The following is a 12493-nucleotide window of genomic DNA, read 5'->3' as shown; positions in this document are numbered from 1 at the left end:
TTATGACTCTAAGAGTGGGCTCTTCTTTCAACACTGCGATTGAAGCGGAGGGGTTCTTGGGTTTGCTCCTTCTGTTGTCCTAAGGATGAAGGCACTCCCTGTCCTTTGCAGAGGCTTCCCTTAGCAGGGGTGCTTCCTCATTAGGATGCAAATGGGGGTGTTACTGCACTTAGAATGCCAAGTGGGGCTCCACCCCCCCACTGCCCCAGGATGCTCTCCCGCCTTCCCATTTGCATGTCTCACCGATTCATGGTGAGGCCTTTTTCCCCTCTCCTTTTGTTTGAAAGTGTTGTTTTCAGAGCTGGGTGAAATTCTTGGTAATTGGAATCCTGACGCTATGCTTAGAGCTCTTTATGACCCAAGGCCAGCAATTGTTGCTCTATGAATTTCCTAGAGACTTTGAACTTGATTTGGGTCTGATTTATATACATTAGACTAACTTTCAAGCCAATTTCCATACTCCTTTATGATGCAAAACCAAGATTTGACCCCTTTCCCTCTGTGGGAAAGGTTGGCTGGGGTGCAGGGTTGCAGGGTTGGCTGGAGACTAAAGTGAACGATGAGGTCCTGAAAAAAAAAATCACTTTAGGATATAGATTAACCCTGTTCGGCTGATTCTGCTAAGAGAAACCTATGGACCTTCATGCAGGGCAAACCCAGCTTTTAAATACCCGAAAACCATTCAACTTTCTGCAAGGAAAATTTATAAACCTTGGGGGCATAGGTTTCAAAATTCTCTCCCTTGTTTCCCAATTGAGCAAATGATTCTGGTTGCACTTTATTTGACAGGCATTCTGAAACAGGCTGAGTGCCTGTCAGAATCTGGGATGGGATGATTTACAAGCTTATGGATTTAGGAATTTATAACTTCTTCATAATTTCTGAGAAACACAGATGGTTCAACAAGTACTTTTGTATGAAGAAAATCAATACCTATTTCTTCCTTCCCCTAGCCAACTCTAGGGGGCACTGCTGTGATACGTAGAAACTTGGACACATTGGAAACTTTCTCTGGTGGCTGATGCCAAGTGCATGTGTCATTACTAACTACCAGGATATCCTAAGTTCAAGTCAGAGTTCTGGGTGAACAGACTCCCAGACCCACCCAGGAGATACGTCTTAGGGCAAGAATATTTGAGATCGGGGAGTGGAGGAGGATTGAGATAGGGAGGTGAAAACCTCACCTGTGCAACAGCCATCTTCTTTCTTGCCTTCTGTATCTTGATGCCCTCTCATAGCCGATAGTTAATTGCCAAATTATTACTGGATGTTAAGTAATCCTCCTTTTCTCATTTGACACCCATCTCAGCAGTATACTATGAATGGGGCGTTCACTGAGGGGAATGCTTCAGCTTGTCATGTTCTGAGCTAGGAAGCAGAACTTGGAAATGACATGCATGTCATCATGCTAGCTGTGAAATCTGGGTGGAGGCAGGGTCCCCGAGATTGTGTCTCTATGAGGAGGTGGCCGCTGCAGCAGCTTGGTCTCTTGGAGTGTAACCTGGCTGATGGCTGCGTGGAATGGGCTGTAGGTTTCATGAAAACCTCCTTCCGTCCACAGAGATTATACAGGGAACAAGGAGAAAACATAAAGCATCATTACACACCAACTGCTGACCTCCCTGAAGTCCTGCTGGCCAAGCTGAATGCCATGAATATCAGCGAGGTGAGGCTGACCCAAGGACACTGGTTTTAATGGCGGGAGAGAAGGGCTGGCCTCGTGCGCATGCGCACAGGGCCCTGCACGCAGACGCCCCCAAGCTGTTTTAATGTTCTACTGGTACCACCTTGAAATATGTGATGTTTTTGAACAAGGGGCCTCACATTTTCATTTGCACTGGGCCCTGCACATTATGTAGCTGGTCCTGCAGAAGAGTCCAGCGCATTTGAAAGGATGATCTGGGAAAATGCTCTGCTTAGTTCAAAGAGCATTGATTTGGAGGAGCTGGAAAGTGGGGACATCAGAACTAGCTGAGTATATCCAGTGGCTATACACAGGAGAGACTTGGGGCTGAATTTCTAGTTCTCCTCCCCAAAATCTCTATCAGCTCCCCTAATCACCATTTCTGTTCTTTGATAGCCACGTCTGACTTTTCTTTATCTGACACAGAAAGCACTATGCAAATGCAAGCTCGTACCTCCTTCTTCCAATCAAATTGCTGCTTAGAAAAATCTGTCTGACTCTAAAGTCTTTGCTTTTAACTCCTCCCCTTAATGCCTCAACCCATCTCCCACCAACCCTATCCCCTGCCCACCTCCAAAGGTGGGCACAAGACAGGATCGAACTCACGTGGGTTTAGATGAGCCACCATGATCTCTAACTCCAGCTGGCCAGGGAGGGAAGGGACCCACCACAAACCAGATTTCCAATTTGGTAAGCCGGAGTTTAGGAAACCACCAGATCACTTAAAGGTCTTTCCTTGTGCACATCTTCCTGACAGACACGTTATAAGGAATCCTGGAGCAAACTTCGAGACGGCGGCTATAAACTGAGGCTGGATGCCATTCCATTCCAAGCAGCAAAGGCTTCTGGTGAAATTATAAGTGACGTGAGCATTCACCCCCATTCCTGTGACAATGTTGAACATTAACCGGTTTTCACTCGTTTTGCCCCTAACCCTGCCTTCTTTTGCCTGTGGATAATTACATGTCCTCTCTGAACTGACTGTGTCAGGGCAATCAGATAATGACCAGTGAGAAAGAACATATCTTGCAACAAAAAATTCCCCAGCCTGGGATACAAAGCCAAATGCTGGACTGTAAACATAGACCCTGGGCAGATGAAATGCACCCTCCACCAAGGTGTTCATAAAGAGAGTCCACGTGAAGAGATGGCTAACAATGTACCCACCTTCCTCTAGCGCAGGCCGCCCACGTGCTAATGCATCCTGCCATTTCACAGCTGAGCCCTTTAGTCATTGGGAGTCTTGCATATGAAAGAATAGACCTTTTGACGACTCCCGCGCATTTTCTTTTAACTCACCCAGTTACTGTCAAAAGAACAAAACATTTTCACCCAATGCCCACCTCTTCCATTCTGTGTCCCTTATCCCTGAGCTGTTCCTCTCTCCCGCTCTTTCCCTTTAGTACAAATACAAAGAGGCATTTGAGAAAATGAAAGGACAGATGCTTGGCTCCCGGAGCTTGGAAGATGATATCAGCCTTGCACATTCAGTGTATGCGACCTCACTGCAGAGTGATGTAAGTCAGAGGAAAGGCATCAGGACTGCGGGCCCCCCACCTGACAATGCTCACTGCACAGCAACCTCACATCGTTTGTCCTTCTGGATGTGGGTATTGGTTCTGTTGCTAACTTGCTATGTGACATTGTTAAATCACTTCTGCCCTCTGGGCTACAGCTTCCTTCTCTGTAAAAATGAGGTGCCAGACTGGTTACCCTTTAGTTCCCTTCTGGGCTGGGCATTCTATGATTTTGACCAGGGGCCACCAATGGGACCTGTGGGCTGGATTTGGCCTCCAGAGGTGTTTCATTTGGTCTGCAGAGTGGATTCATTGCAAATTTTAAAAAATGGACAATTTTCTATAAAAGTGTTAAAACTTCTGGCCTGAAGCTGGACCTGAATTCATTAAGGCTACAGTTGGTTGAAGTAGTTTCCTATCAGCTCCATTTAGAAGGGATCCATGCCATGGGCCGGGCAGCCACCCTCTACTTCACTTCCTGCTTTACCCCTTTATGCTACCTGCCTGGCCCCTGTGGGCGTCTGAGTTTGCAATGACCCTGTCATTGTTGGTTGTGACCCTCTGGAGGCTGGCAAATGTGTGCAGGCGCTGTCTCTTTGCACATACGTGAGTTAGCTAACGTCGGTGATGAAATCTGTATCCAGTGTGTTACAGAGGGCTAAGCGCTTTTATATGCGGTGTCTCAGTTAACTGTCAGACTATCTCTAGGAACTCCATCTTGTCATTCTTCCTTATTTTTTGATAGGGAAGTAGAAACTCTGAGTGGTTCAGTCCCTTGTCCAAGGTCAGCTAGACTGGGCAGAGCCGGCCCATGGAGCCAGCTTTATCTCTCATGATCTTTGCACAGCTTCACATGTTCTCTGCCATTTTGTATCCTGCCTCAGTTTCCCCATTCATAACTTTCTTTTCCTTTTCATGCTGGGTTGCTGACCTAAGAATATGAGGTTGGATATGAATTGTCCTTGGCGTTATGCTAGGGGTGAGGACAGAATGAATGGAAGTTGGGGTAGGAGGTCAGGAAGGGCAATGAAAGACAATGGAAGGACAGAGGAAGATGAGGAAGAGGTGGTGATTCTGCATCTGATTATTCCCCAAGTGAGTTTCCGAGACCTTTAAACACAGCTTCTCCAAGGGTTATATAGTGAGACCTATGGTCTGGAATGGGTCTTCCCTTCCCCTCCCAGGATATGTGTTGGATTTTTGGGAATACCCATCCCTGAGGACTGACTCTCCAAGCATCCTCCCCACTGCTCCTGGCTCCTGCGTTGACTTGGAAAATCACTGAATGCTTTGAAGAAGCTCTTCCTAAGTTAGTGTGAGAGAAGAATCCCTCACTAGTGCCCAAACTTGTGTGGGTGATGGGAAAAAAAATATGGTGGGCAGGGAGGTATGCATCTTCTTGCCTCTGAAAAACAGAGAGCTAAAGATTTGAGCAAAGGAATCACTGACATTATTTACTGTTTCTTGAGCTTTTCTATTTTCCCTAAATGGGGGAAACGCAGTCCTTCTTCGTCCAGATCAATGGCGTCCAGGAGCCCAGGGTGGTAAGTGTCAGAGCCTAGAGACAAGCCCTGCTTATTAGGCCAGTCTCTGCAAGAAAGGAGCATGGAGCCTGCCAAGAACCTCCCCTGGGCTTACCTCGGGACAATTGCATTGCAGTTGCTCTCCGTGATGGTCCCATTGCAAACAGTGGCTTTGAAATAGCTGCTGTTGCTCTGTCTGCCCCTCTAGGTGAATTACAAGAAAGGCTTTGAACACTCAAAGGCGCAGTTCCATCTGCCGTTGGACATGGCCGCCCTGGTGCATGCCAAGAAGGCTCAGACCCTGGCCAGCGACCAGGACTACAAACATCCACTGCCCCAGTACACTTCCTTGGCAGAAGACCTAAGGCTGAGCTGTGCCAAGAAGGCTCACAAATTGCAGAGCGAGGTAAGGAGACCTGGCCTCTCTCTAGGGGTCCCTTCTCCTCTTAGGACCTCAAGGCAGTGACCCCCAAGCTCCTGTTGGCTCAGTGAGGTCTCTAGAAGTGAGAAACCCTAAACCCAAGCCTTCTTTTGAAACCGAGCCTGAGAGTCCCTGCACAGCCCTTAAGAACAGTTACACAAGTCTAATCATAACAACTACCATTTATTATTATTTTTTGCTGAACTCTAAGCATTGTTTTAGGCATTATCTCACAGTCATCCTGTATCAATAGTTTATCTTCATCTTACAGAGAAATTACAGTGAAATGCAGAGAAGTTAAATATCTTGCCCAAAATCACACAGCTCTCATGAGAAAGGGAGTGCTGGGATTTGAACTTGAGGCTCAAATGACAAAGATGCCCTCAAGGTTCATGGTTTTGCATGTTTAAGATTTGCCAGTGGTATTGCCTCTGGCCTCAAGTGGCAGGAAGGATTTCTTTTGGTGCCCCATGCATTCCTGTGCCACCCATCTTCTGAGGAGGGCTGGGACCTGTTGGGAGAAGCCGCTCAGAGCCTGTCAGGACTGACCCACTTCAGGGAGAGTAGAAGGAAATCAGGGCCCTGGAAACCCTCCCTAGGTCCCTTTGAGGAGTCTTTGCACTCCTCTGACATGCATTTCTCAGTCCTGATGCCTGATTTCTGAAGCAGACAGGCCCGGGAGGGTCAGGAAGCATTGGAGACTTCCTCATTCCCAGGGAGAGACAGGATGTTCTTCCCAACAGGCATCTACATCCTCTTCACTACTCACCTTATTTCCCAGCTGGCTAGGTTTCCAGGCTATGAGATTTGCAGGTAATGGGCCTACTTTGGAATAGAAAACTCCACACAAAACCTCTTTCCCGGTCTGGCAGTGCCTGAGATCCGAGCGGCACTCAGATCTGGGTTTCTGTCATCTGTTTGGATTTTACGCCTGTGTACAGCGTTTACTGAATGACATAAACTGTCAGGAACCTGAAAGCAGGTGTAGGAACGAGGGAGCTGCCACGCTCATCCTGGAGGCCTGTTTGTCACTTGAGCAGAACCCTCGCTTGCCCTGCCTCTGGTTGTGATAGCAATTGGAAGGCAGCACGCCCGGGGGGTGCCTCACTGGCTGAAGGGGAGTGAATTTGGGGAGTCTTTAAACTGTCAGCCCAAATCATGCAGGTACACACACTCGCCCTCACCCACACGGACACAGACTGGGCTTTGCCAGATTCTTTTGGATTTATTTATTAGTTCTTTCTTAACCCATGATTAATTAATGCCACCCGCTGCTGCTGGGTTTTGTTTTAGAAGACCTGTTAGACCATTTCCACATTTGCCCCAAGACAACTGACTTTCTAACCACAATCTGCTTCAGTGTTTATTTTTTGATAGCCCACATTAAAATAAAAATCTGCCTCGCTTCCCTGGAACAGCTACTCAGAGACAAGTGACAGCAGAATTATTTTCTCCTGACCTACATTGCTTCCCCACCAGTGAGCATTTACCAAGAAGCATTTGTGCGTTGGCTGAGTTTAATGTATCCGGAGGGACAGGTTCAGCCTTGAGTTCTAATTATGCTCCTGTCAGATGCTGTGTCATGAGACCTCTGGTTTCGCTTTGCTTCCTTGTTCTGAGAGCTTGGCTTTTCTGATTCTTTGTAACTATTGTTCCTTCTAGAATTTGTACCGGTCAGACCTGAACTTCATGCGAGGTGTTGCCTGTGTCATTCCAGGCACTTTAGAGATTGAAGGGAGGAAGAAAGCATCGGAACTCATCAGTGAGGTAACCGAGGATGCTGGTGTTGGGTGTCTAGGACATTGCCACAGCAGAGGACAATCAGCTTGATTCTTTCCTTTTAATTTCTTTTCTTTTTAATTTGAGATGGAGTCTCGCTCTGTCACCCAGGCTGGAGTGCAGTGGCGTGATCTCAGCTCACTGCAACCTTTGTCTCCTGGGTTCGGGCGATTCTCCTGCCTCAGCCTCCCAGGTAGCTGGGACTACAGGTGAGTGCCGTCATGCCTGGCTAATTTTTGTATTTTTAGTAGAGCACAGGGTTTCACCATGTTGGCCAGGCTGACCTCAAACTCCTGACCTCAAGTGATCTGCCTGTCTCAGCCTCCCAAAGTGCTGGGATTACAGGGGTAGGCCACTGTGCCCAGCCAATCAGTTCATTTCTTACCACTGAAGCTAGTTGGATGTTAAACTCTTAGCAGTGGAGACTTACTGCCTAACCCCTGGGCTGGCCTTTCTTTTCTTACTGGATTCTCCATTCAGACTGCATACCATTTAAGACAGCTTTGAGGATATGGAGTCAGTTCCTCTATTAACATATAAGGATTATTCACTGGCCCATGAGATGTTCTTTCCCTGTGTCCCTTTGAAGAGTGGCCCTGTGGTACAATGCAAACAAAGCAGGCTTTGAAGACCAACAAGAAAGATTGACATTCCAAGTCAGCACTGATTTACTGTGTGACCTCAAGCCAGTGACCTACCCCTCTCTGAGCCTCCACTTCTTAATTAGTCAAATGGGTATACTCAGACCCCTCTCTTTTAATTTTTGTGAGGATTAGCACTCATCGAAGCACTGTGCTCTTGTGGCAGCTGTGTATGAAATGGTTACTACAAGCTTGAAATGGTAATAATTTTTTGTTAAAATTACAAAAGTCTTAGAAGTCTAAGCTTTCTGATTTCCTGGAGAATCTTGCTCACCCCTGAGACGGGACTTTTATTCATGGTAGATGCAAGGACAAGAGGGCATCATGGAAGTTACTGGAAGTAATAGGTGTTCGACACTCAGCCTGAGTGCTCAGTTAAGCTTATGTTTTGCTTGCTAGGGAAGTTTAGATTTAACCTCATGCTCTGCTTTTCCAGTGAAATCTCTAAAGAGGTCTCTATACCTCGTGGTTCATCAGAATCTTAAAAAACATTAAAAAATGCAGAGGCCTGAGCCCCACTAACTAATTTACTAAATCCCAGTCTCTCAGGGTGTTTATTTTATTTTTATTTATTTATTATTTTATTTATTTCTTTTTTGCGACAGAATCTCACTCTTTCACCCAGGCTAGAAGGCAATGGTGTGATCTCAGTTCACTGCAACCTCTGCCTCCTGGGTTCAAGTAATTCTCCTGCCTCAGCCTCCCAAGTAGCTGGAATTATAGATGCACACCACCATGCCCAGCTTTTTGTATTTTTTAGTAGAGACAGGGTTTTGCCATTTTGGCTAGGATGGTCTCAAACTCCTGACCTCAGTGGATCCCACTGCCTGGGCTGCCTAAAGTACTGGGCTTGTAGGTCTGAGCCACCATGCCTGGCATGCCTGTTTTTTTAAAGCTGCAGTTTGTGGTATGCCTGCAAGGTGGAGGAGCGCTGGGCTTTGTCCAGCAAATATCTGGAACAAACTACACATTTAAATAGTCATGTTCATATTCGTGGCAAAGGACGAAATCTCCCTTACCCATTGAGAAGTGTCTGCTTCAATCCATCCTGTCCTCCTCTCTGCTTCCTCATCCCAGTGAGTTTTGGGGTCACAAAGTCAGGTGACAACCTGGATTCTGGAGTGATAGACTTGCAGCCTTTGCAAAATGAGGCTTTATGGCTAATGCTTAAAGAACTGGTTCTGCTTCTGGTTTTTATCCCTTATGGAGTCTTCTTCTTCCCTTCTTGTGTGTGAATTCAGAGTAAATATCGGCAGCATCCCCACTCATTCAAGTACACAGCTGTGACAGACACTCCCAACCTCCTTCATGCAAAATTCTGCAACCAGATTACGAATGAGGTAAATCTCCTGATGGCTTTGGAATGGTCTTTTTAAAAACTGCTAGATTGTTTAAAATACATGTGAATGTGTATGGGATGAGAAAGAGCATGGGTGTTTACGTGGAGGTTTGCAAAGAAAAAAATGTCATTTTATGGAGGCTAAACATTTTCTAGAGGAAATGAAAGCCCAGTTGGAAATCTGGGATAGCCTGCAGTCTCACTTTCCAAGTACAATCCCAGACCAGCTACAATAGCATTTCCTGGGAGCATATTAGCAATACACAACCTCAGATCTACTGACTCCAAATGGTCATTTGACAGGATCATAAGATGATTCTTTAGCACATGAATGTCTGAGAAGTGCTGGTCTATAATTCATTTGTCCTATCTAGGCAAATATTGGCTAACCAATTTTACATTGTCAATCTGATGTGGGAGGATTTCTGGTTATCCAAGGACAGCTATATTGTAAGATGTTTGTCAGGCTTCTCAATTCTCTACCTTCTCCTCTTCTCACTCACCATTTATGCAATTTACACTTTCATACATCCAGAGAGGGTAGTGGGTGCAAAGGAAGGAATCTCATTCCATCAATTATCAGTCCAGGCTCATTGGTTCTACTTCTTAGTGGCTCTCTTACGGGTTTGAAATAGGTGAGTTTGGCAGAGAATTACATTTTGAACCACCTTGTGGTTTTAGGATTCTCCTTCTGACTCCATCTTTAGTTTTTAAGGTTCTCCTTCTGACTCTAACTTCTAGAAGTCAGCTGAGATTTGGTTATTTACCCTATTAGTTCCCACTTGCTCCAACTGAAAAGTAAGAAATGGCAGCTTGGGATAAGAAAGTCCAAAGGGATGGAATTCATGATCTTTTAGAGTGATAGTGTCACTTTTAAATTTCTATTTAATCTTTTCTGCCTACTTTATGAGCTGGGAGCTGTGGGATAACAATGCCTTCTCTGATGGCCTCTGGCCTTAGAGAACTTGGCAATCATAGACCCATTTCTAATCACAAGAATGGATGCTTCTGTACAGGATGAGGCCATCCAGGGCAGCACTGGTGTGATTCGCCAGTGGAAAGGTTCCTGGATCTTAGTAAAGGGGATGGGCCAGGGTTTGGAGGCGTCCCTTCTACCCCCCTCCTCCTAAATTTCCCAGGTCTTTCTGTTAGCTTTATGCTGTGTCCTCAAGGACAAAGTCTACAATATAAGGAACCTCAGTAGTATTCTTAAATTTATGTTTCTTTCCTTGGTCTATTATTCTGCAAAGCACATTGCCATTCCTTACATATTCATTTTACTTCACTCGATTTGACTCATGAAAGATGGTCTTTATTGAAATAAACACCTTCCCCAAGACTGGAGATGTATCCATGACACAATGAATGGTTTTTTACTGCTGTGTTTCCTCAACTGCAATCAAGAGACTTCTAGCACTGCAGAAATGCACAGCACTTATCTCCTTGTATGATGATGGCTTTTTTTTTTTTTTTTTTTGGCCCAGCGCCTCTATAAAGCAGCTGGAGAGGATGCAAGACACCAATATACAATGACCCTGGGTCTGCCCGAGTTTATCCGAGCAAAAACCAACGCGGCCAATTTGAGTGACGTAAGCCTTTCTTGTTGCTTAAGTTCAAGCATGCTCCAAAGCTGTGTATGTCTGCATCTGTGAAGTGACCCAACAGTGACCTTTCTGGCATTCACAGATACTTTTTAAAATGTATAGTTTAGATGCCCATATTAAATATACCTTCTCACAAATGCGAGTGCATGAGTGTACTCAGGGTGTGTACTAATGAGATTTGCTCCACAAAATAGAAATAGATTCTGAAACACTGTACTATAAATGAAAGGTTTAGCCTTTGCTTGTTGATTCATGTAATTTTTTTTTTTAAAGATTTACATGTGTTCCCACTTTAGGCAAAATACAAAGAGTCTTGGCGTAATCTTCGTGCTCAAGGCTACAAGCTGACAATAGAAGCACTCCCCTTCCAGGCTGCCCGGGCCTCTGGAGATATAGCCAGTGATGTGAGTTGAATGATATGACCTTCCATCTTGCCTAATTTCTGTTAACTTCATGTAAAACAATGTCTACAGCTGATTTTCCTGAATTAAAGCAAATCTATAACCATGTGAGACAGGATGTCACCTGCAGAATATATTAGTTATGAATGAGATTCTATGATTGAGGGGGGAAAAGAAAGGCTCTGTTAATCAGAAGCTAAATTCAGGCAAAGGTCTGTAGCAGGAAGGAGATGATGATTTATTTCTAATTGCAACGTCTAGGCGACGGTCCCCTTGTAATGCATGAACTGCCTGTCTTCTAACTCCACCCAGATTTGGAACGAGAACTCCTGATAGAAATTGCAATTCAGTCGGAACACATCTCCCTCTTGGCTCTCTGCAGTTTCACGCATTGGTGTTAGGATTTGCCGGCTGTGTTTCAGCCACTCTGTTGATAACGTCCATAGCTTTGGGACATGAAGGTGACTTTCTCTTTCCCACAAACAAATCACAGAAAAATGTGGACTTCAAATAAATGGATCCTGTCTTTTGGGTTTAATGTTTTGCCAAGTGCGAATGGATAAAGCACAAGTTTCTCTTTTACCCTTTTTGATAAATTCCTTTTGGCCATAGGACATGCAAGGGGAGTGAAGCCCTTCCTTTGATTCTGAGGATCTGATTTTAATTAGATAGGAAGAATGGAGCGATGTTTTAATTGTTCATCCCCCAGGGAGGAAGGCACGCTCTCAGGCCAGCCCCACTGTGGTTTTTCTTATAATCATCACCTCCTAGTGTAAGAACAAGTGATTTTTCTAGAGTTTGCAATGAAAATGCACAGATGGAATTTGACCAGCCGGCCCTCCCTTATAGTTTCTCTACAGACGTGACTTTCTGAAGGAGCGAGGGAAACTCATAGGGCCCCAGGGTGAAAGTGATGACCCTTGGATCCAACACTGCCGGCGCATGGGCCAGCTGCAGAGTGAGCTTCAGTACAGGAGGGGGGCGACCAGCAGCCAAACGCAGTTCCATCTGCCCATGGACATGGTGCACCTGGTCCATGCCAGGAAGGCCCAGGCTCTGGCCAGCGACCACAACTACAGGACACAGTGCCACGAGTTCACAGCGCTGCCCGAGGACCTGAAGATGGCCTGGGCCAAGAGAGCCCATGCCCTGCAGAGTGAGGTAGGGATGGCCTTGTGGAATACAAACTAGCCACAGCCTTCCTCTTCCCACCAAGCCTGGGTGTCAATCTCCGCTTTTTCTTTAGTCTTTTGGGCCCTCCTGACCCTATCTGCCTTCCCCAAACAACAATTTGCTGGGTCTGTGTCATCTAGATTGGACACATTCATTGACTCACTCAACAAACCTTTATTGAGGGCTGGGTGTAGTGGCTCACGCCTGTAATCCCAGCACTTTGGGAGATTGAGGCCAGTGGATCATGAGGTCAGGAGTTCAAGACTAGCCTAGCCAACATGGTGAAACCCTGTCTCTACTAAAAATACAAAAATTAGCCAGGCATGGCGGCATGCACCTGCAATCCCAGCTAGCAGGGAGGCTGAGACAGGAGAATCACTTGAACCTGGGAGGCAGAGATTGCAGTGAGCC

At 45.8% G+C, this 12493-nt stretch overlaps 1 protein-coding gene across 9 annotated transcripts in view; it reads left to right on the top strand.

Annotated features, from left to right (window-relative positions):
• NRAP (nebulin related anchoring protein) overlaps nucleotides 1–12493 on the top strand; it is a 75591-nt gene that overhangs the window by 46670 nt on the left and 16428 nt on the right. For 8 of the 9 annotated variants that reach the window (XM_032281670.1, XM_032281672.1, XM_032281669.1 and 5 more), the window contains 9 exons: nucleotides 1562–1666; nucleotides 2442–2549; nucleotides 3088–3201; nucleotides 4933–5130; nucleotides 6808–6912; nucleotides 8807–8905; nucleotides 10389–10493; nucleotides 10805–10912; nucleotides 11759–12070. In XM_032281670.1, coding sequence (XP_032137561.1) covers nucleotides 1562–1666; nucleotides 2442–2549; nucleotides 3088–3201; nucleotides 4933–5130; nucleotides 6808–6912; nucleotides 8807–8905; nucleotides 10389–10493; nucleotides 10805–10912; nucleotides 11759–12070 — 1254 coding nt within the window. The remainder of the gene's footprint in view (nucleotides 1–1561; nucleotides 1667–2441; nucleotides 2550–3087; nucleotides 3202–4932; nucleotides 5131–6807; nucleotides 6913–8806; nucleotides 8906–10388; nucleotides 10494–10804; nucleotides 10913–11758; nucleotides 12071–12493) is intronic. The other variant, XM_032281673.1, reaches the window with a different exon arrangement.

The sequence above is a fragment of the Sapajus apella genome, unplaced genomic scaffold (assembly GCF_009761245.1).
Source record: "Sapajus apella isolate SASKATOON/1434 unplaced genomic scaffold, GSC_monkey_1.0 scaffold13, whole genome shotgun sequence".
NCBI classification, from domain to species: domain Eukaryota; kingdom Metazoa; phylum Chordata; class Mammalia; order Primates; family Cebidae; genus Sapajus; species Sapajus apella.
Note: the sequence above shows the minus strand (reverse complement) of the source record. Positions and strands in the feature narration are given on the sequence as shown.